Source organism: Hydra vulgaris, chromosome 04, assembly GCF_038396675.1.
Source record: "Hydra vulgaris chromosome 04, alternate assembly HydraT2T_AEP".
NCBI classification, from domain to species: Eukaryota; Metazoa; Cnidaria; class Hydrozoa; order Anthoathecata; family Hydridae; genus Hydra; species Hydra vulgaris.
This window is the reverse complement of record NC_088923.1, coordinates 15,902,866-15,922,458: the sequence shown is the minus strand read 5'-3', so window position 1 is coordinate 15,922,458 and position 19,593 is coordinate 15,902,866. Positions and strand designations below refer to the sequence as shown.

General features: G+C 25.5%; 1 protein-coding gene across 4 annotated transcripts in view; it reads right to left on the bottom strand.

The window, feature by feature from the left end:
* Window positions 1-19,593, bottom strand: part of LOC100206064 (EF-hand calcium-binding domain-containing protein 4B) — a 38,318-nt gene that overhangs the window by 13,457 nt on the left and 5,268 nt on the right. For 2 of the 4 annotated variants that reach the window (XM_065795579.1, XM_065795580.1), the window contains 9 exons: window positions 13,127-13,831; window positions 7,876-8,604; window positions 7,255-7,413; window positions 6,930-7,020; window positions 4,579-4,674; window positions 4,423-4,494; window positions 4,218-4,333; window positions 2,343-2,414; window positions 400-457 (listed from right to left, as the gene is read on the bottom strand). In XM_065795579.1, the coding sequence (XP_065651651.1) occupies window positions 400-457; window positions 2,343-2,414; window positions 4,218-4,333; window positions 4,423-4,494; window positions 4,579-4,674; window positions 6,930-7,020; window positions 7,255-7,413; window positions 7,876-8,604; window positions 13,127-13,728 (1,995 nt within the window). In that variant the 5' untranslated portion in view covers window positions 13,729-13,831. Of the gene's footprint in view, window positions 1-399; window positions 458-2,342; window positions 2,415-4,217; window positions 4,334-4,422; window positions 4,495-4,578; window positions 4,675-6,929; window positions 7,021-7,254; window positions 7,414-7,875; window positions 8,605-11,112; window positions 11,280-13,126; window positions 13,832-14,915; window positions 15,026-19,593 lie in introns of those variants that run through there. The other 2 variants (XM_065795581.1, XM_065795582.1) reach the window with 2 other exon arrangements.

The window sequence follows — 19,593 nt, the reverse complement described above, 5'->3', positions numbered from 1 at the left end:
TTACCCTCTGCTATTATTTAGTACTTTTTGTCATTATGATATATCTGATGATGATGCTATCAGATTGATAATATTATACTGAATAAATTTACTACTGCTGAATTAGGTATGTGTGGAAATAATATATTTCAATTATAGACTTTAATTCTTCAAATGAGCATCTAAATTAAGCTTTAAATATTTAAAAAGTAAAATGAGCTTATACTAGCACTGTATATACAGCATGGTAATGATCAGCATTATGTTGAATATTTTCATAGGAGTTCTCAGATTTTCAGCAAACTACTTTTGTGATTATTTTAAGTTTAATGATGTCTGAAAAAATGTTGTCTAAATAATGATGTAGCGACAATATTTGTTTTACATTTAATTTGTGACCAGTGATAATTTATCACCTACAGTTTTCAGAGTTGCTTCAATTGCATCACGATCATCTCTTAGCTTTTGATTCATTTTCCTAATGAGAGAATAAAAAATATGTCAAAAAAAAATAGTACAAAAATTTTAAATAAAAAAAAATTAATGTTGTTAATAATCTATAAACTATTTTTTAAAGTTTTTTTTTTTTGTTATTATTACATTTTGTTGGTGTTTTGTTGGTGTTACTGTTGGTGTTACTGTTGCTGTTGCATTTGTTCTTATTAATACTATTATTAGTATTACTTAATTAATTATTATAACTTAAACTTAGTTTACACAGAATCAGTTAACAATTTTAAAACAATCAAGCAAATTAGCTGTCATAGTGTGATAATACTCACTGTCACTAATTAAAACAACTATTTATGATAAAATTTTATTAGCTTGGAATTTCTGGTTGTTTCTATGCTATGAAAAGGTTGCTCATAAAAAAAGGATAAACAAGATTGTAAAAAATGACAGAATGAAATAGTGTTGTTATAACATTTAAATAATTGATTGTCAACTATATCAACTAATATATTTTCTAAAGTCTACTAAAATCAACTAATATAATTTTATATTAATAAATCGACTAGGTTGATTAAAAGTTGATTTAGTCAAAATATGGAAATAACTTATTTTTTTGAAATAAAGTTTAATAAAAATAATAAAATAATTTAAATTTGCTTTCTGTTCCTTAACATCGTATCATTTAAATTATAATGGAGCATACCAATATCAGAGAAGAGCTGCCCCAGCAACAGGATAATTTATTTCCAGACCCTAATGATTTGGGGACCGCCTTAAATACTTGCTATATATAACAAAACATCTATACAATCATATTACGATGTAAATGTATAGATGACATTTAGATTTTGGAGCTTCACAACTTAACTTTGTCCCTAGGTCCCCAAGCCAACTTGAAATGGCCCTAACTAAGTATTTATGAACATCCCAAGCATCTAGTAAACAAAAGAAAAAAAAAATTAATGAAATACATAACCAAAAGTTTAATTAGGTATAGTGCTAACATGCTATGAATTAGACAAATTACATGTTATTGTCATTGAATAAACAAACAAACAAAAAAAGATTGAAAAGTTCATTTGAATGAAAAGATATAAAGATTTTAAGATTTTTACTCGACAAAATAGACTTTTAGTCGATCTCATTTTGACTAGCCTTTTAGACTTTTAATCGATTTAGTCGAAGTCGATAACAACACTAGAATGAAATCAACATAAATTTGTAATGTTCAAGTGCAAAAACACTAGCATTAAAACTGATAATACTATAACTATTCTCAATAAATAACAGTAATAGCTAGAATGATTTTCTCAATAAAAAACTTATTATGCTATGTTGCATAAATTAAAATGTTTTTTTTTTAAATATATTTGGGGGAGGTGGTTATTGAGGAGGTTAATCATCTTTTTTTTTCAACTCCTTTCTAACTCCATAATTCTATGACAAAAACCTTGATGAACAAAACCGTTGCGCAAAAAAAACAATTTGAGTATGATACCTCAAAAGACGTGGTCTATTTGTGTGCGTCTTGCTTACAAAAAGAGAACTCTTCCACTACACAACAACCACAATATAAAAGTTATAATAAGTCAAGATAAGCAAATACTCCTCTCGTGAGAAAGATATTTAAGCACTTCTCATGATAAAGATATTTAAGCTCTTCTTTGTGAGAAAGATGAGTAATTTATGGTTATAATAACTTAATAAACTAAAATAACATCTATTATGACAAATATATATAAGTTTTGCTTTTGCAAAAAAGATGCATTATTTAAGTTCTACTCTAGTAAAGATTAATGAATTAAAAAAAAAAAAAATTAATGAATAAAAAAAAATAGTAAGAAAATTGCTAACAACATTTATTACTGAACAATTGAAATCAAAAATTATAAGTAGAACAAAAAAAACACCTTAACGCATCTAGCCTTCGTATTAAATCCTCATGCTCATAAGACATTCCTTGTGTTGCTCGTAATGCTGCTCTAAAAACAATTGCAATGCCACACTTAAAGTTTTTTTAGTCAATAAATTCAGTCAATTAATAAAGTCAAAAATTGCTTTTTAGTTGAAAATCAATTCACTAAAAAGTTTAATATATATCTACAGAAAACTGTATATTATGCTAGTATATATATATTGACTATGCCATAATACCGTATATACCATAATATATATTCACAGAATACTCAACTTGAGCAATGTACCAAGTACACATCTATGCTACTATGCATATATGCATATAAAGCTACATACATACATACATACATATCTATGCATATAAAGCTACATACATACATATCTACATAAACATACATATCTATGCTGCTATACATCTATGCATGTAAAGCAGATAAAAACAAAAAAAGTGTTATAAAAGTAAAACCAAAAATGAAATACGAAATATAAATACAAATGTGTGTAAAAGATTTAACCTAGATATGATTATAAATTATAATCATATCTAGCATATGTAAATTATTAGTTCTCATATTATTACATATACAAATTTTTTTAAATCATTTTTATTAAAATTTTTGACAAAAATCTCTATTTTTATACTTATTTTTCCTAGTTTTAATTTAGTTACAGGTCTTTTCATGGTAAATAAAAGAGACTTTTTCATGGTAAAAAATGGTCAAGAAACGTAACAAACTAGCATTAAAGTATAATCTTTTTGTATTTGAAATCTCTGTAGTCTATCTTTGTGTCGCAGAAACAATTAAAATTATTATTGTATGTTCTATTCTAGTATGTATATTCTAGTATGCCTTTTTGTGTTTTTGTCTAAAGTACATTTTTTCCTCTTTTTACCCAGTAAGCAAAAGACATATTTTAAGAATCTAAAAAATGTATTAAAACATTTTAATATGTTTTTTAAATGTATAAAACAAGTCTTGTGCCTACTTGGTAAATATACCTTTTATAATTTTAATTAAAAACTCATAAACAGAAAATCGAATTGCATTTCTGACTTAAAATTATGAACAAGTTTCAAGTCAGAAAAGAGTTTAGCTAAAATTTTAACTTTGAAAAGCAAGTCTCAAATTTCTCTCTCTCTCTCTCTCTCTCTCTCTCTCTCTCTCTCTCTCTCTCTCTCTCTCTCTATATATATATATATATATATATATATATATATATATATATATATATATATATATACATATATATATATATATATATATATATATATATATATATATATATATATATATATATGTTTACAAACTTAACTTTTTTAGATCAAGTCTTTCTATTGCTTTAGAAAACTTAAAAACATCTAGAAAACTATAACATCTAGAAACATTTAGACAAACTAAAACATCTAGAAACATTTAGACAAACTAAAACATCTAGAAAACTATAACATCTAGAAACATTTAGAAAACTTAAAAACATCTATTGCTTTAGAAAACTTAAAAACATCAATGTTTTTGAAGTTAATTTTTAAAAATTTAATATTGTATTTTGTATATTTACATTCAATACATCAGAAGCCTATGGGAGACTTATTTCAGGAGACTTACATTAGAATCCCAACAGAGACTTATGTCAGGAGACTTACCTTAGAAGTCCTTGGGAGACTTATATCAGTTCTATTGACTGCAGTTCACTATAGTCAAAAAAACTGCTAATTTTTTCAAACAGTTATTACACTCTTCTCTTAACTTTTTAACTCTGAACTACAAGTCTTGAAAAACAAGGCTGCTTAGGACATCCTTAGGACATGTTTTAACACATCTGTGCGCTTGGAAATATTTTAAATTATCTATAAATTTATTTATTACCTCAGAGTTTCTTTTTTTTCAAGTGAAGTTTGTTCTTCAAGGTGTAACAAATTAGATTTAAGTACTTCAAAACTTGTTATTGAGTTATTTAGTTTGTCCTCTAGTTCATTGTTTTCCTAAAAAATCGCAATAAAAATGAAGAACACTAATAAAATTGCTTTTAAAAATCATAGTAAAACATGATAAAAAAGCTAAATTACTAAACCTTTAAAAGTTCAATATTTTGTTGTTTAAGATACTGTTCTTTATCTTTTACTTCTTGCAATCTTTTTTCAAGCTTAAATAAATAAATTACTCTGATTGAGTTGGAATAAACTACACAAAAGAACACACAGCCTAATATACCAGAAATAAAACTTACAGCAATTTGTCTTTGCATACATTTTTCAATATGTTTTTCTTTCTCAACTAACTCTTGCTGTAAATCCTCACGGATTTGTAGTTCCTTCATAGTTTCCTACAATAATAACATCAACTATAAGACTAGTTGTCAATAACTTTTTTGTAATGCTATTAGATTCAAATAGTTTAAAACTGTAATAGTTTACAGGATAATTTCTAAAAAAAATAATCATCACCCTCAAGATTACAAATAAGATAGTAACAATAAAGATAACAGTAAAAAAATCAGAAATGTTAGAAATCTAAAGTTACTAAAAGAACTCAGCAGTATTAGAAATGTGGAAACAATGTTTATTGATTATCTGCAAATAATTTGTGCAGATAACAGATTAGTATCATTAAAGAAAATTTTCAATAGAAAAATTTACTTAAGAGGTTGTGTATAGTGCCTCTAAAAAAAAAGGTTCTATAATACATTAAATAAAAGCAGTGAGTCAATGGCTAATACTCTTGAGATGTCAAAAACTTTTGATAAAGTCTGGCATGCTGGTTTCTTCCTAATCTCTCTTTATATTGTGTATCCAGGAAAGTTTTGAAAACTTTTGAATCATTTCTAATTGTATTATTAAAGCTGCCCTTGATGGACAACACTCTCCTTCAGTTTCAGTAACCTCAAAGGGTACCACAAGATTCCATCTTTGATCCTTGAAAATCTTACTCTTAAAATAGTTCTTTGCAGATTGCAGAAAAAGCAGTCAATCTTGAATATGAGCTCTCTTTTAATAGATCTCAAGGCTCCCAGTAGCTGATAACTTTTAACTATAAAACAACTTATCTCTTTAAACAATTAGCACAAAATCGTTGATATTATTATATTGATGAATGAAAAACACTCTGACTGAGTCCTCTACTTTACATTTTCTTGGATTATATTTCACTATTGACTTTTCATGGAAACTATATACCCATGGAAACCATTAATAAGTTAGCATCAGCCAAGGTTGCCTCAATTTATCATGCTTTCTAATTTCTTACTCATGAGTTCTTTCTCTACCTCCACAAATTTTTTATCTATCTATTTTTGTAAATACTAAAATATAGTCATATTTGCGGTGGTTACTCTTGTAACCACCCCAAATATGGTGGTTACTTTCATAACCAAATACTCTTGTCATACTTGGGGCGGTTCTTCTAATGTCTAATTATAGACAAGATCTGAAAATGTATTTTAAAGGCAGTTGGATCAGTACTAGTTGCCAAGCTTGAACCTTTGTCCCATAACCATAAGGATATATACCATATAATCTTATGGTTATGGGTTCATCTTTTTTTCTTTACTGCAAATAATACTATAGTTGCTGCTCACATAAGTTCCACCAACTTAAGCACAATTTCAAATACACACACATTTAGCAAAGCTGAATGTGGTGTGTATTATTATATATTATAATATTATTATATATTATATATATTATAATATTATAATATATTATACACACACCACATTCAGCAAAGCTGAATGTGGTGTGTGTATAATATTATAATATATAATAATTTGATACTTTGTACTACGTTATAATAATATTTGGTTATGCCTCGTAATAGGTTATATAAATATATAGATTATTAGATATCTATATATTTGTATCTAATACAAGGCATATTTGATATCTTGAATTTGATGTTTACCAACTTCGAAAAACAAACCGCTTTTTATTTTCCACATAAACCATACAAAACATTATTTTACTATAACTGTTCTTTTATTTTTCCACCAATGCTTTAGAATTATCTCTTGTTCTTATATTTTGCTGGCAACTTTCAGCTTTTTAAGTCTTCTTTTTTACTCTTTAACTTTCTTATTTACTTTAAAAAATCTGTAGCAACTTGTAGCCTTGATGGAAGTGAAACAACAATAAATAGAAACTTTAAAAAAATACTTGTGTTATGCTACTTTTTATTAGAACCAAATGTCCTTTTAAACATAACATTTTTTTAAATAAGAAACTTCTTTTAAATAGAATATGTTGCTTTTTGCATAATAATAAAGTTCTAATCCTATTGCATAAAAAAAAGATTTTAATCTTCAAAATAACTAATATGCATATGGAACTTTATTAAAAAAAAAATTTATAAAAATTTTTGGACTTTTTCGACCAGGTTTAAATTAACATTACTGAAGTTTTTATCTTCCAGCAAACTTAAGCTATAAAAAATTGCGATCTTAAATAAAAAAAAAGATATCAGATAATCAGTTCTTAACTTTCATAGTTGAAATCATCTCAGATACATATACCATCTTTCAAATCTTAGTGTGTTAGTTCTTAATTTTGGTGTTTTAGATTTTAAACATTTTATTTGTAACAATACCTTTTGTATTAGTTTTGATCTTTCTAATTGTAGCTGTGCCTCCATTTCATCACAGATTCTGCTTATTTCTTCTGAATGGTATGCAGACTTTCTGTTAAAAAAACAATACAAAATATTTCAGATTTATAAAAATTTGTAAACAACTTTAGTTAACAACTAAAAATAGCTTTAAATAGAGCTATATGTATGACTACTCAGAGCCATGGGTATTCTTATGTCAGCAACTATAAACAAAAGTGTTAGCCTAAGTTATTGGCTTTACTTAGAAAAATTAAAGAAAAAAAATATAAAGGGTAAAAAAATTTAAAAAAATGATATTACAAACTTTTCAAGAACATCTTCTAAATATTTTGCCTCCTTTTTTGCAGATTTTATTTCATTGTGAACTTTCAAAAGAAATGTCTCAAACATTTTTGTAAGCACCATATCACCTGAACTTGAAACAGAATTCCATAACCTCAACAGTTGATCTTTTGATATTGAGCTGAGAAAAAGTGCTCATTAAAAATATTATTTACTAAAAAAAAAGTTAAACTATATTGGTGGCCTTATTATAATAGTATAAATAAAAATTACAAATAATTGTTGTAAAAATGTATTTAAATAATAAAATTCTAGATTAGAAAATATTTTAAGTGATGAAGCAAAGAAGAATATTTTGTTTTTATCATAGACATAAAAATTATTTCATTCTTTTAAGCAATTTTACTCAATATTTAACATGATAAAAAAAGTTAACATAAATTTACATAAATTTACTTAAAATTTAATAATTTATATCTAATATCTAAAATTTATTTAATTTTAATTAAATATTCAAAACATACTTAATTTAAAATAAATTTAAAACTAGGTATATTAACATTATTTAAAACCTTAAATAATGTTACATTAATATAAATAATTAAAAATTTATATTTAACTTAAATTAAAATAGCTCTAGTACCTCCCAACTTGTTCTTCCAAACAGCATAACATCTCATCAATTCCATTTACTTCTGACTCATATTGAACACTTTTTTGACGCTCAGTGAAAAATTTCTCATTTTTCATTTCAATTTCATGATTATTTTCAACTTTCAAATATTGTTTCACTTTATTACTAGATACATTGGAACTATCAACATCTATATCAAGTATTGTACTTTTAGAAATACTTTTATCTACTATAGAAATAAAACCTTGTTTAAACTCATTTAATGTTATAAAACCATTCCCATCTTGATCTAGTTGCATAAATATATCAGATATTTGCTTGTCTGTCAGTCCTAGTTCTGAAGTGAGTGCATTTAAGTCATACTTTGTAACATAACCTTTATTATTTTGATCACACATTTCAAAAAGTTCCTGAGCTTTAAAGTTTGATTCTTCATCTATTGTGCATTCATTTGCAGTATAATCAGTAACAACATCTTCTATCCCCAAAAAACATCCAAAACCATATACAAATTCATCTAGAGTTAAGAAACCAACTTTTTTGGTATCTAAATGACTAAAAGCTTCATTAACAACATCTTCTGGCAATGCAAAATCTATAGACAATGAATGAAGATCATTAAGGGTTACATAGTTTTTTTTATCAATGTCACATCTATGAAATATGCTTGTAGCTTGGTCAAGAAGAATTTTTTCAACATCCTCATCAGTAAAGGATGATAAATCCATGTGACAAATCCTAAAATTAAGCATTAAACAAATTTTTACTGCAAATATAAATATATATATATATATATATATATATATATATATATATATATATATATATATATATATATATATGTATATATATATATATTTGTACATATATATATATATATATATATATATATATATATATATATATATATATATATATATATATATATACATATATATATATATATATATATATATATATATATATATATATATACATATATATATATATATATATATATATATATATATATATATATATATATATATATATATATATATATATATATATATATATATGGTTATTTATACAATTTAATGCATTATGCAATCCAAATTGATTAAAATGCATATTTAAAAACTTTAAAAAAGAATTTACTTCCAAAAAAAATTAATTATTTAGTGTTTTTATGTTTTTAAAATCAAACTATAGTTACAAAATACTTTATAAAGCAATTTAGATTTTGACTTTTTACTTATAGTCTCTTAAATTATTTAAACGTTTTTAAAACAACTTTGTTTTTTGATTATTTATATAACAGATTCAAATTTCTTTTGAGAAACAGACAAAAAAAATTATTTTCATATTTTCATATGAAATGCATACTGAATAAAAAAAAGCTTTCTTAAATTAATTTAAACTACTTAAAAAATGGTTTTGAATAAAAATAATTTAGGATAAAAAAACAACAACAAAAAAGCTTTGGTTCATGGAATCTGCAGAGATGCCTAATTCAGCATTTTTTTACTATTCAAATTAGTTAAATTCTACGATCAGTTAAATGAATTTTGTACTTAACAATTTTTGAATAAATTAATTCGAACTCGTCCAGTTTAAAAAAACGTTTTCCAATAACCTTCAAATACAAAACAAATATTGTGCGACATTAAAACATTAATTTTATACGAAATTTTGAAATTTAAATTTTTGTGCTTTATAGGTTGCGTAATATCAAAACAGCACATGTATATTTTTTTAACTAAATGTAAACATACATTATGATACGGGTGTTTAATTGCACATGTATTTATGTTATAAATAAAACATTAAATCTTTATATAAGAAAGTATTTTGAAAAAAAAACTATAAAAAATATATTATCTTTTTATTCAACATACTATTTATTGGTTACATATGTAAAAGTTGTTTTATATGTTTAAAATAAGATATTTGATTTACTTTTCGAATAATTAGTTAACTTAATTTTAAATGCTAATATATATATATATATATATATATATATATATATATATATATATATATATATATATATATATATATATATATATATATATATATATATATATATATATATACATATATATATTTATATATATATATATATATATAATTTGTATGTAAAAGTAATGATATTCAATAATTGGAATAAACCATTTTTAGTTGTTATTATTAATTTAATGTTCAAAAATGTTAAAAAAAATGATAAAATGATGTAATTAAAATATGTTGGCGTCAGTTAAGTAATATAAGTACTGTTTGACTGCCGCTTAAAAAGAATTTAGTGATGTCATATTTTTTATTTCCTCATTTTGGATTAGATTTCGTAGTCGTGGTCCTCGAAACAAAATGGTAAAGAAATGGTAAAATTTTAAAGTTTTAAATAAAAGTTGGATATTTGTAATCAATCATGGAAAATTGATTTTTGACAAGAATTTGCGGAGCAAATCATTTTGCGATTGTTATTACTAAGTTATGGAAAAAATTTACTTGATAATTATGAGAAGCACCTATTTCCTGATCAGTTGGTTTGACGTGGACGTATGACACGGCCTTGAGTGTGATTTTTTATGTGACTATTGGGATAAAAAAAAGCCACGGCATTTACCTTGCGTGTGACGAGTTGTTATTGATTTTAAAAAATAAGCAAGTTTTATTTCATAGCATTAAAAATCTTAATAATTTTTTTTTTACTTTTGTTTATATGAAATAAATTCAAACTTTTTTATTTTATTTTCTAGATTTAATTTCTAGACGCAAACAAAATAAGCTTATGTATTGTTCATTACTATAATAATAAATTAAAAATATAGTTAAAACACATTTTGAAACTTATATCTTATAACTCGAAACTGAAACATCGCATAAGGCTATAGTACTGTTATTTGCATTTGCTTGTTGTCAAAAAAAAAAGAAGTTAATTTTAAAATAACAAAGTTTGTTTATGCCAATAAATAAAGAAGTTAGTTTATGCCAATAAAAAACGCATTAATCTAATACTTACAGTTAAACACATTTTCTATATTCATGAAGTGTCAAAAAGCCTTTTTTTTTTTAACATCGTTTCTAACCTCTCATTTTGCAGTCATGCGCCAAATAAAATACTGCATCTATCTTATCCACCCCTTCAATTTTTTAATTTACATGTTTACTATTATTGTTATGGTTTTGAAGATTAGGAAAATGAAAAATTGTAAATAATATTTTTATAATGGTGTCTTTAAAAGAGAGGCTAGTGTGTATTTGTACCTGATTAATGACTTCTTATCACTGTCTTGTTGACGCTGTCTACTCTGACCTTGTATCCAGACAGTTAACTAGACGCTCAGAGATATACCCTCATATATACTCAGAGTATACCCTAAGTATTATAAACGTCTATTTGACGCTGTCTGTTCTTTCATCTACAAAAAGTTAAGAATCTGGTTTATTTATTTATTTTGAAGAACAATTTCTAATTTTAAATGTTAATAAACCTATTCATTAAAAATTAAAAAGCAATTATATCTCTAATCTTTGAAGTCTTGTTAACTCAGCCGCGTCCGCGAGTTTTAAAAAAACCGCGTAAAAAAGTTTAAAATTTTTCTGAAATGCCAAAAGTTAGTTTTAAAATTTCTAAAAACTGTATCGATAAGCGTGTGTATAAATATATATATATATATATATATATATATATATATATATATATATATATATATATATATATATATTTTTCAAAAAATATGCAAATAATAGCTCATTTCGTGCTTTTTAGGTAAAAGTTTATCAAACTACAGTACAGAAGCATGGGGTTGAAAAAATGTCATAACCCTAATATATATATATATATATATATATATATATATATATATATATATATATATATATATATATATATATATATATATATATATATATATATATATATATATATATATATATATATATATATATATATATATACAGTGCCGGTTTTAGCACTACCAGCGCCCTGGGCGAGATTTCTACGGCGCCCCTAGCTTATTTAACCCCATTTAAAAAAAGGCAAAGGGTAAAATAACCAATTAGTTTCGCCCCTTTATATTCGGCGCCCTGGGCCAGGCCCTACCCTAACGCCGCCACTGTATATATATATATATATATATATATATATATATATATATATATATATATATATATATATATATATATATATATATATATATATATATATATATATATATATATATATATATATATATATATATATATATATATATATACATATATATATATAAGCAGTATATATACTGAAATAAATGTTAGGGAATGTTAAACTACACTTATAACAAATTATACATTATGATATAAGAAAGTATAATATAATTTATAATTATGTTATGTTACTATAATAATATATTTATACTGATATAGTAAAGGATTTCAATATGTTTTTAAAACTTTAATTAGAAACTTAAAGTAAAATAGTCAGGGTAGTGCTGACTGCATTACCCTCTAAACACACAGAAACACGCTGGAACTTAGCTTTAATTTCAAATTACGTGTTATGTGTTAATTACGTGTGCTTATGTGATTACCTTTTCAATTAGATTACTTAAATCCACTTGCGTAAAAAAAGAACATGTGAAAGTTCATCTTCAGAGTTTCCATATAAATGAAAGAAACTTTTTGTTTTAAGATATGTGATAATTTTAATTAATTTTGTTATTTTTTATAGTCAATTTATATAACTTTTTAGTAAAACAATTTTTTAATAAAAATAAGTTTATTATCAAAATAAATTAATTGAATGGTCAACTAACAAGTGGTAAGCCTGTATTATTTAAGTTTGCAAAAAAGTTCCTCAAATTTACAAAAGGGCCTCTAAATTCAATTTTACTGGTAGGTGGGGGAAGGGAGGGGGTCCCAATCCCCCTCCCCTCGGATTCGTCACTGGGTACAGTGTCACAACTAACGATGATAATTGTCTCTTTTCACTTTTTTTTGAGTTACAAAAAAAATTTAACTTTAATTTAACTTTTTTTTCGCGAACATCAAAATAAAATATTTTTGTTTAATAACATTGAATTTTTGATCAATTTTAAGTTTCATTGTTCTAGAAATGAGGAAGGGGTGGTAGTCTAAATTTAAGTTAAGTTTTTAGACCAATGTTTAACTTTGTTGGAATAAGTTCCCCCTTAAAATATATTAATAAGGTTATAAATAGTTTTTAAGAAGAAAAAAAAAGCAGTTTTATTTTCTTTTTTAATAAATAAAAAAACATTAGAATATAATGTATTGTTACCTTGCAACTAGATTTTTCTTCCGTATATTACGAGACTTAACCTGTTCCTTTCGCTTTATTTCTTTTAATGGAGGCGACAAAGAGACGATTGCAAACATATTTTTCGTAAAATTTTCAAAATAAACACGCTCACTTTTACCAAAACTCAGCTCGTGAAATATACTATCTATTTGCGATGTTTCGATTTCTAACACATCTGCTGATTCATATAAATCATTTTTTGTGATATATCCACGATCATGCTTGTCGATTAATGTAAACACCTGAAATGCAAAGTCTTCATTAGGAAAAATTGTTTTACTGCAAATAGAATGCTCCAACCCTAAAAACAATCCGAATCCGGCTGTGAACTCCTCAAGCGTGAGATGATTGTCTTTATCAGTATCAAGTTGATCAAATGCATAATCAATTTCATCGATGTTCAAACCTAGTTCGTTTTGTAATTGATAAAGATTGTCGCGGGTGGCATAGCCTTTATTGTCAGTATCGCACAAATAAAATAACTGCAAAATCTTTTCATAAAGAACATCTTCAGTTTGGCTTGTTGCTAATAAACCTTTTGGCGAATGCGAGTCGCCTATACCTTTGATTAAAGAATCCATGCTTTATCGTTGTTATCAGACCCTAATTTTATTAAATTTTACCTTTGTATTGTTTGACTAGGGTAAAAACTTGTATTTTATACGAGTATGCTGAACTCTTTTCCTTAAAAAAAAAAAAAAAAATGAATAAAGTTGTAAAAAAAAGTACATTTTTCATGCACATGCAAGGACATGCACATGCACATGCAAGAAAATTATAAAAAATAACATGACAAAACAACTATGCGTTCGTACAATAAGAATTTGAAGTTACATCAAAAATGTGTCGTGCTTAAGAAATTTACTTCAAGAATGTGTCGGGCGTAACAAATTTACTTACAACATTCAAAGTAACATTTAATAACGTTTAAAAATACTGTTTTATTATAAACAGTATCAAAAAAAAAAAATGGAGAATTGGGTTTGCTAACATCACTGACAACGTAAATGAGCGATATCGGCTGTACCTGGCGGTAGCATAAAAAACGTCAAAAAATTTTTAAATTCCTTAAAACTATATTATAGTTACTTTTTCTTTGAACAAATTTATTTATTCTATTAATACGTAAAGTAATATCTCTTTTAGTTGCTTCACGATTAATTGTTTCAGCACCTGAGTTAACACTAGCGTTGTCATAGAAACTTGATTGAATTTGCAAATTAAAATTATATTTTAATTGTAAGCATATTTTACTTGTCCGCAATGAAAGAAGCATTTTAAAACTGATGTGAAGTGATGCTATTCAATTAAAACGATGACAAGTAAAACGCCTGTAATAGAAATATTAAAATAATCAAAAAAAAGACAACGTCTTTAAATTTCTTTGTAAACGCAAAAAGCAAAATATAATAAATAAGTAATTATTGTAGGCATGTATAAATTAAAGCGGTTGTGAACAAATAGATATAGATACAGATAAATAATTAATTTTTAAGCAAAAAAACAACAACAAACAAATGGGATTTATAATAATGCATGCAAAACACGTAAATCAAGAAATATTGTTAAAAAAAACATGTTGCTTCATTTACGTTTAAAGCACTCTTAATTTACTTTTTCTTCTGTTTCTTCCATTCATTAAAATTATTTCTTCGATTCATTAAAAGCAAATTACTCCTAATTTACAACAATAAGTAAAAAACCATATTTTAGTAAAACAAAATAATAGTAAAAAAAAAGGTGAAAATTTCTTTAAAATTTTTCAAACCTTTTGAGACAATTTTTAAAAAGTTTCAGCGATAATAAAAAGTTATATTATTGTTTTAATCACCTTCAACGCGTGTTGTATTTAAAATGACGTTTTATATAAATATGCTTAAAAAAATGCTTATTTACGCATTAATTATTTTATAAAGTTCTCTACATCAGAGGCAAAATCAAATAGTGCCGTTAGCTTCGAGAATATAATTTTTGTTCAAATAAACAATTTCCCACTATTTCTTTTCTTTATATATACAGCAAAAGGTTTATCAGTTTTTTGTTTACATTAGAGCAAATCGATTACAAGAAAACAAAAATTGCAAGTAAAAAGTAGCTTTGAAAAAGAAAAAAAAAACACTGAAATTTAATATTATTAAATGTCAGGAAAAAAAAAACAAGCTTGTACGATTGTCAAAAGCTTAAGTAGAGAATAGTTTTATGGGATAGACAAATTGCATTTTTTTTCCATACTTTTACTAAAAAAAAATATTTCAACGATCTCACGACCAAAAGAACAACTTAATCTTATCAATTTTTTTGTTTTTTTAATTTTCCAAACTATTTAGAGATTTTTTGGTCACAAAAAGCAAGTAGGTAATCCTAAGTAAGCAGCAATAATTTATTTTACGCTGTTAAATAAATAATTTTACAAGTAAGCAGCGTAAAATTATTTATTTGCTTTTTTTGCTCTTCGCACAATTTAGTCTGAAATAACGCACAACCTTCAACAAATAATTAAAAAAAAAGATCAAATGAGGGGAAATTTTAGGGTAATGAAGGTCATGCTTATAGTAATGAAGATCATAGTTAGGGCCATAAGATTTAGGGCTATGGCTGGTTTAAATTATACTAACCCTTTCAGTCCCAGTGAGCGAATCATGACATTTTTTAGTATGTGTGACCACTCTAGAAACGGCATTTGATTACGTGAAAGTAGAATTAAGAAAAAATAGTTTGGCGACAGTTTTTCAGACAAACAAAACAAGGTCTCATTTGTGAAATTCTGACAAATATTTTTTATTTTATAGCTTTTACATCGATGATAGCATTCCACTTACAATCAATTTACTGTTTTTGTCTGGGACTGAAAGGGTTAAGACCCTCAAATGAATATTTTTTTCAACTGTAGAAGAGTGCGTTACACCAGACATTAGACATATTAGAGATATATCAACCCATGTTCAAACATAATTGTGACAAGCGCAAACAAAAAAGGAAATAAATAATTTTATTTTACGCTGCTTAACTGATAAATTACCAACATGTAATCATATCAAACAAATCAAACAAATATATTTTTCATAATTACAAAATTTACAACATTTTCACTATGTTTTTTCACTAAGTTCTACCACACTATCGCCTTCTATCATCTTACCACCTTTCTTTTTTCGAGAAATTTAAATTCTGTCAATGACCTAGTTAAAGATGTTATAATTTTTTTTTTTAAAAACCAGTTTCCCCACAAGTTAATTGTGGAATTATATTTTATCACCTATAGTTTCCAGAATTTTTTCCAGGATTTGTTTGTATACATGTTTATTCGTTAAAACTCGTCTTATAAGGCAATTGTGAAGACAATGGTGACGACAATGGTGCAACTCTCAAAAATGATAAAATAATGCTCAAGAAAATATTATAACAGATCCAACTACTGTATCAAATATATTAAACAACTTTTTTGTTACTATCCAAAACAAACTTCAAAACAAAAACATACCTTCAACATCCAAATTTACTGACTATTTCAACTCTCCAAATTCTAATACGTTCTTTATTGATCCTGTCACAGAGAGGGAAATCTCTGGTCTTATTAAAACCACTCTTAAAACTGGAAAAAGCTTTGGTCCTAATAGCCTTCCTACATTCCTTCTTAAACTTATTCCAGACATAATTTCTAAACCTCTCAGTATTATTATAAATAACTCATTTCAAAACGGTTTATTCCCAGATGCTTTCAAAGTTGCTAAAGTCATTCCAATATTTAAGAAAGGTTCTATAATGGATATGTCTAACTACCGATCTATCTCTCTTCTTTCAAACCTAAGCAAACTCTTCGAAAAAGCTATGCATAAGAGGCTCTATGCATTTTTGAATAAATTTAAATGCCTTCACAAACACCAGTATGGATTTCGTGCTAATCATTCCACGACTCACTCACTTATTAAAATTACTGAGTCAATTAGAAAAGCTCTTGATAATAAAACTTTTGCATGCGGTGTCTTTGTAGATCTACAAAAAGCTTTTGATACAGTAGATCATTCTATCCTACTCAAGAAATTAGAATATTATGGAATCAGAGGAATACCTCTTAAATGGTTTACCTCCTATCTTCACAACAGATCTCAGTTTGTCTCAGTCGGTGACTCAAAATCTACTCAAATAAAATGTTCCAACGGTGTTCCTCAAGGCTCAGTATTAGAACCACTACTTTTTCTTCTCTATATTAATGACCTCAATAACTCAATTAAGTATGCAACTCCTTACCACTTTGCTGATGATACTAACTTGCTCATTATCAACAAATCTTTAAAAAAAATTAACAAATACATTAATCATGATCTTGCCAAATTAATTCAGTGGCTTCGCTCAAATAAGCTTTCCCTCAACTGTAACAAAACTGAACTGGTCATATTCAAATCTAAAAAAACAAAAATCAATAAAAATTTAAACTTTAGATTAAGTGGCCAGAAAATCATTCCTGTAAACTCAATGAAATATCTTGGAATTATAATTGATTCCAACCTATCGTTTGTATCCCACCTCAAAGACTTAGCCTTAAAATTGAGCAGATCAAATGGAATGCTGGCTAAAGTTCGCCATTATGTCAATCTAAAAGCATTGTTAAACATATATCATGCCATTTTTGGCTCGCATATACGATATGCTTGTCAAATATGGGGACAATCTCAACAGCAAGAAGTTTTAAGGATATCTCATCTTCAAAACAAAGCTTTAAAAATAATACATTTTCAGAATTACAAATCCAATCCTAATGTGCTTTATCTTACTTCTAAGATCCTTAAACTATGCGACCTTGTTCAATTCTTGAATTGTTCAATTCTTGAATTCAATTCTTGCCAGTTTGTCTGGAACCACCAACACAAAAACCTACCTCTTTCCTTCAACAATTTCTTCCCAAAAAATGCAAATAACCGATACTATCTTCGATCAACTGATAATCTCAATCTTGCAGTCTTAAATCATCGTTCTGTTACTTATGGATATAAGTCCATAAAAAACCAAAGTATAAAATCTTGGAATAACCTTCCCTATGACCTGAAAGCTCTCCATTCAATTTATGTTTTTAAGAGTAACCTATTCCATTCCTTCCTAATCAAATACAGTTTATAAATCCAAAGATATGCGTATCTATGTATAAGTGTTTGTGATAAGCGCATGTGAATAAGTGTGAGTGTATATGTATGTATGTGTATATGTATACATGGATGTGTATGTGTGTATGTTTGTATATATTTATATGTGTATATATATGTGTGCGTGTGTATGTAAGTATATATATTTATATATATATTTGTGTGTGTATGTGTATGTGTGTGTATGTGTATATATATATATATATGTATATGTGTATATATGTATATATATATGTATATATATATATATATATATATATATATATATATATATATATATATATATATATATGTGTATATATGTATATATGTATGTGTGTATGTATATATGTGTGTGTGTGTGTGTGTGTATATATATGTGTATGTGTATGTATATATATGTATATGTGTATGTATGTGTGTGTATATATGTGTGTTTATATATGTGTCTATATATGTGTGTATGTAACATAATGTGTGTATGAACATAATTTTATATTCTGATATTTTCATAATTACTGTCGTGTAAGGTTTTTATATAACCAACTTTATTAATATATTTGATTATCTATTTGAGTTTATAAATCACAGTATAATATAAATCACATTAACAAAATATGATAATAATATAAATCACATTAATAAAAGGTGTATGTGTGTGACTAATACTAAATGACTATTATTCTTTTTATGATTATTGTAATTATTTTTATTGTTGTCATTTTATTTTTATTATTATCATTATACTTTTATCATTGTATTGTTATTATTGTTACTACTACCACTCTTATTATTATCACTATTAGTATTTTACTCCTTTAACTTTTAATGTTTGCTTTGTTACAGCTGTGAACGATTATTACTATTAGCATTAACAATATATTTAGTAGCTTTTATTTACAAGGTTTTTACTTAAGATTAGTACAGGTACTATTTGTAAACTTCCGTGAATGTAACAACTATTTCAGAATATATGAATTGATTGATTGAAAATCAACATTATAATGGATAGAACTTGTATAATCCGGATTCTACTAAGAAAGAACGACAACAAAAAAGATTTTGAATGGAAAATTTTGAAACCTTGCTATATAAATAAGGAATAAGAAAGATAAGAAATAAAACGTTTTTAGCAGCGCAAAATCCTGTATATTTAATTCTGTTTAGATATTTTTTATTTTTAAACTTATCAAACAACTTTTCTTTGTGTAATTTCATTAATAATTAGTTTACAGCTATATTTATGTTACTATTATTTTTGTAAACACTTTAAGATGATAATTATAAAAACATCCTTGGTTCTCTGAGCTATTGGCAAACAAAATAAAA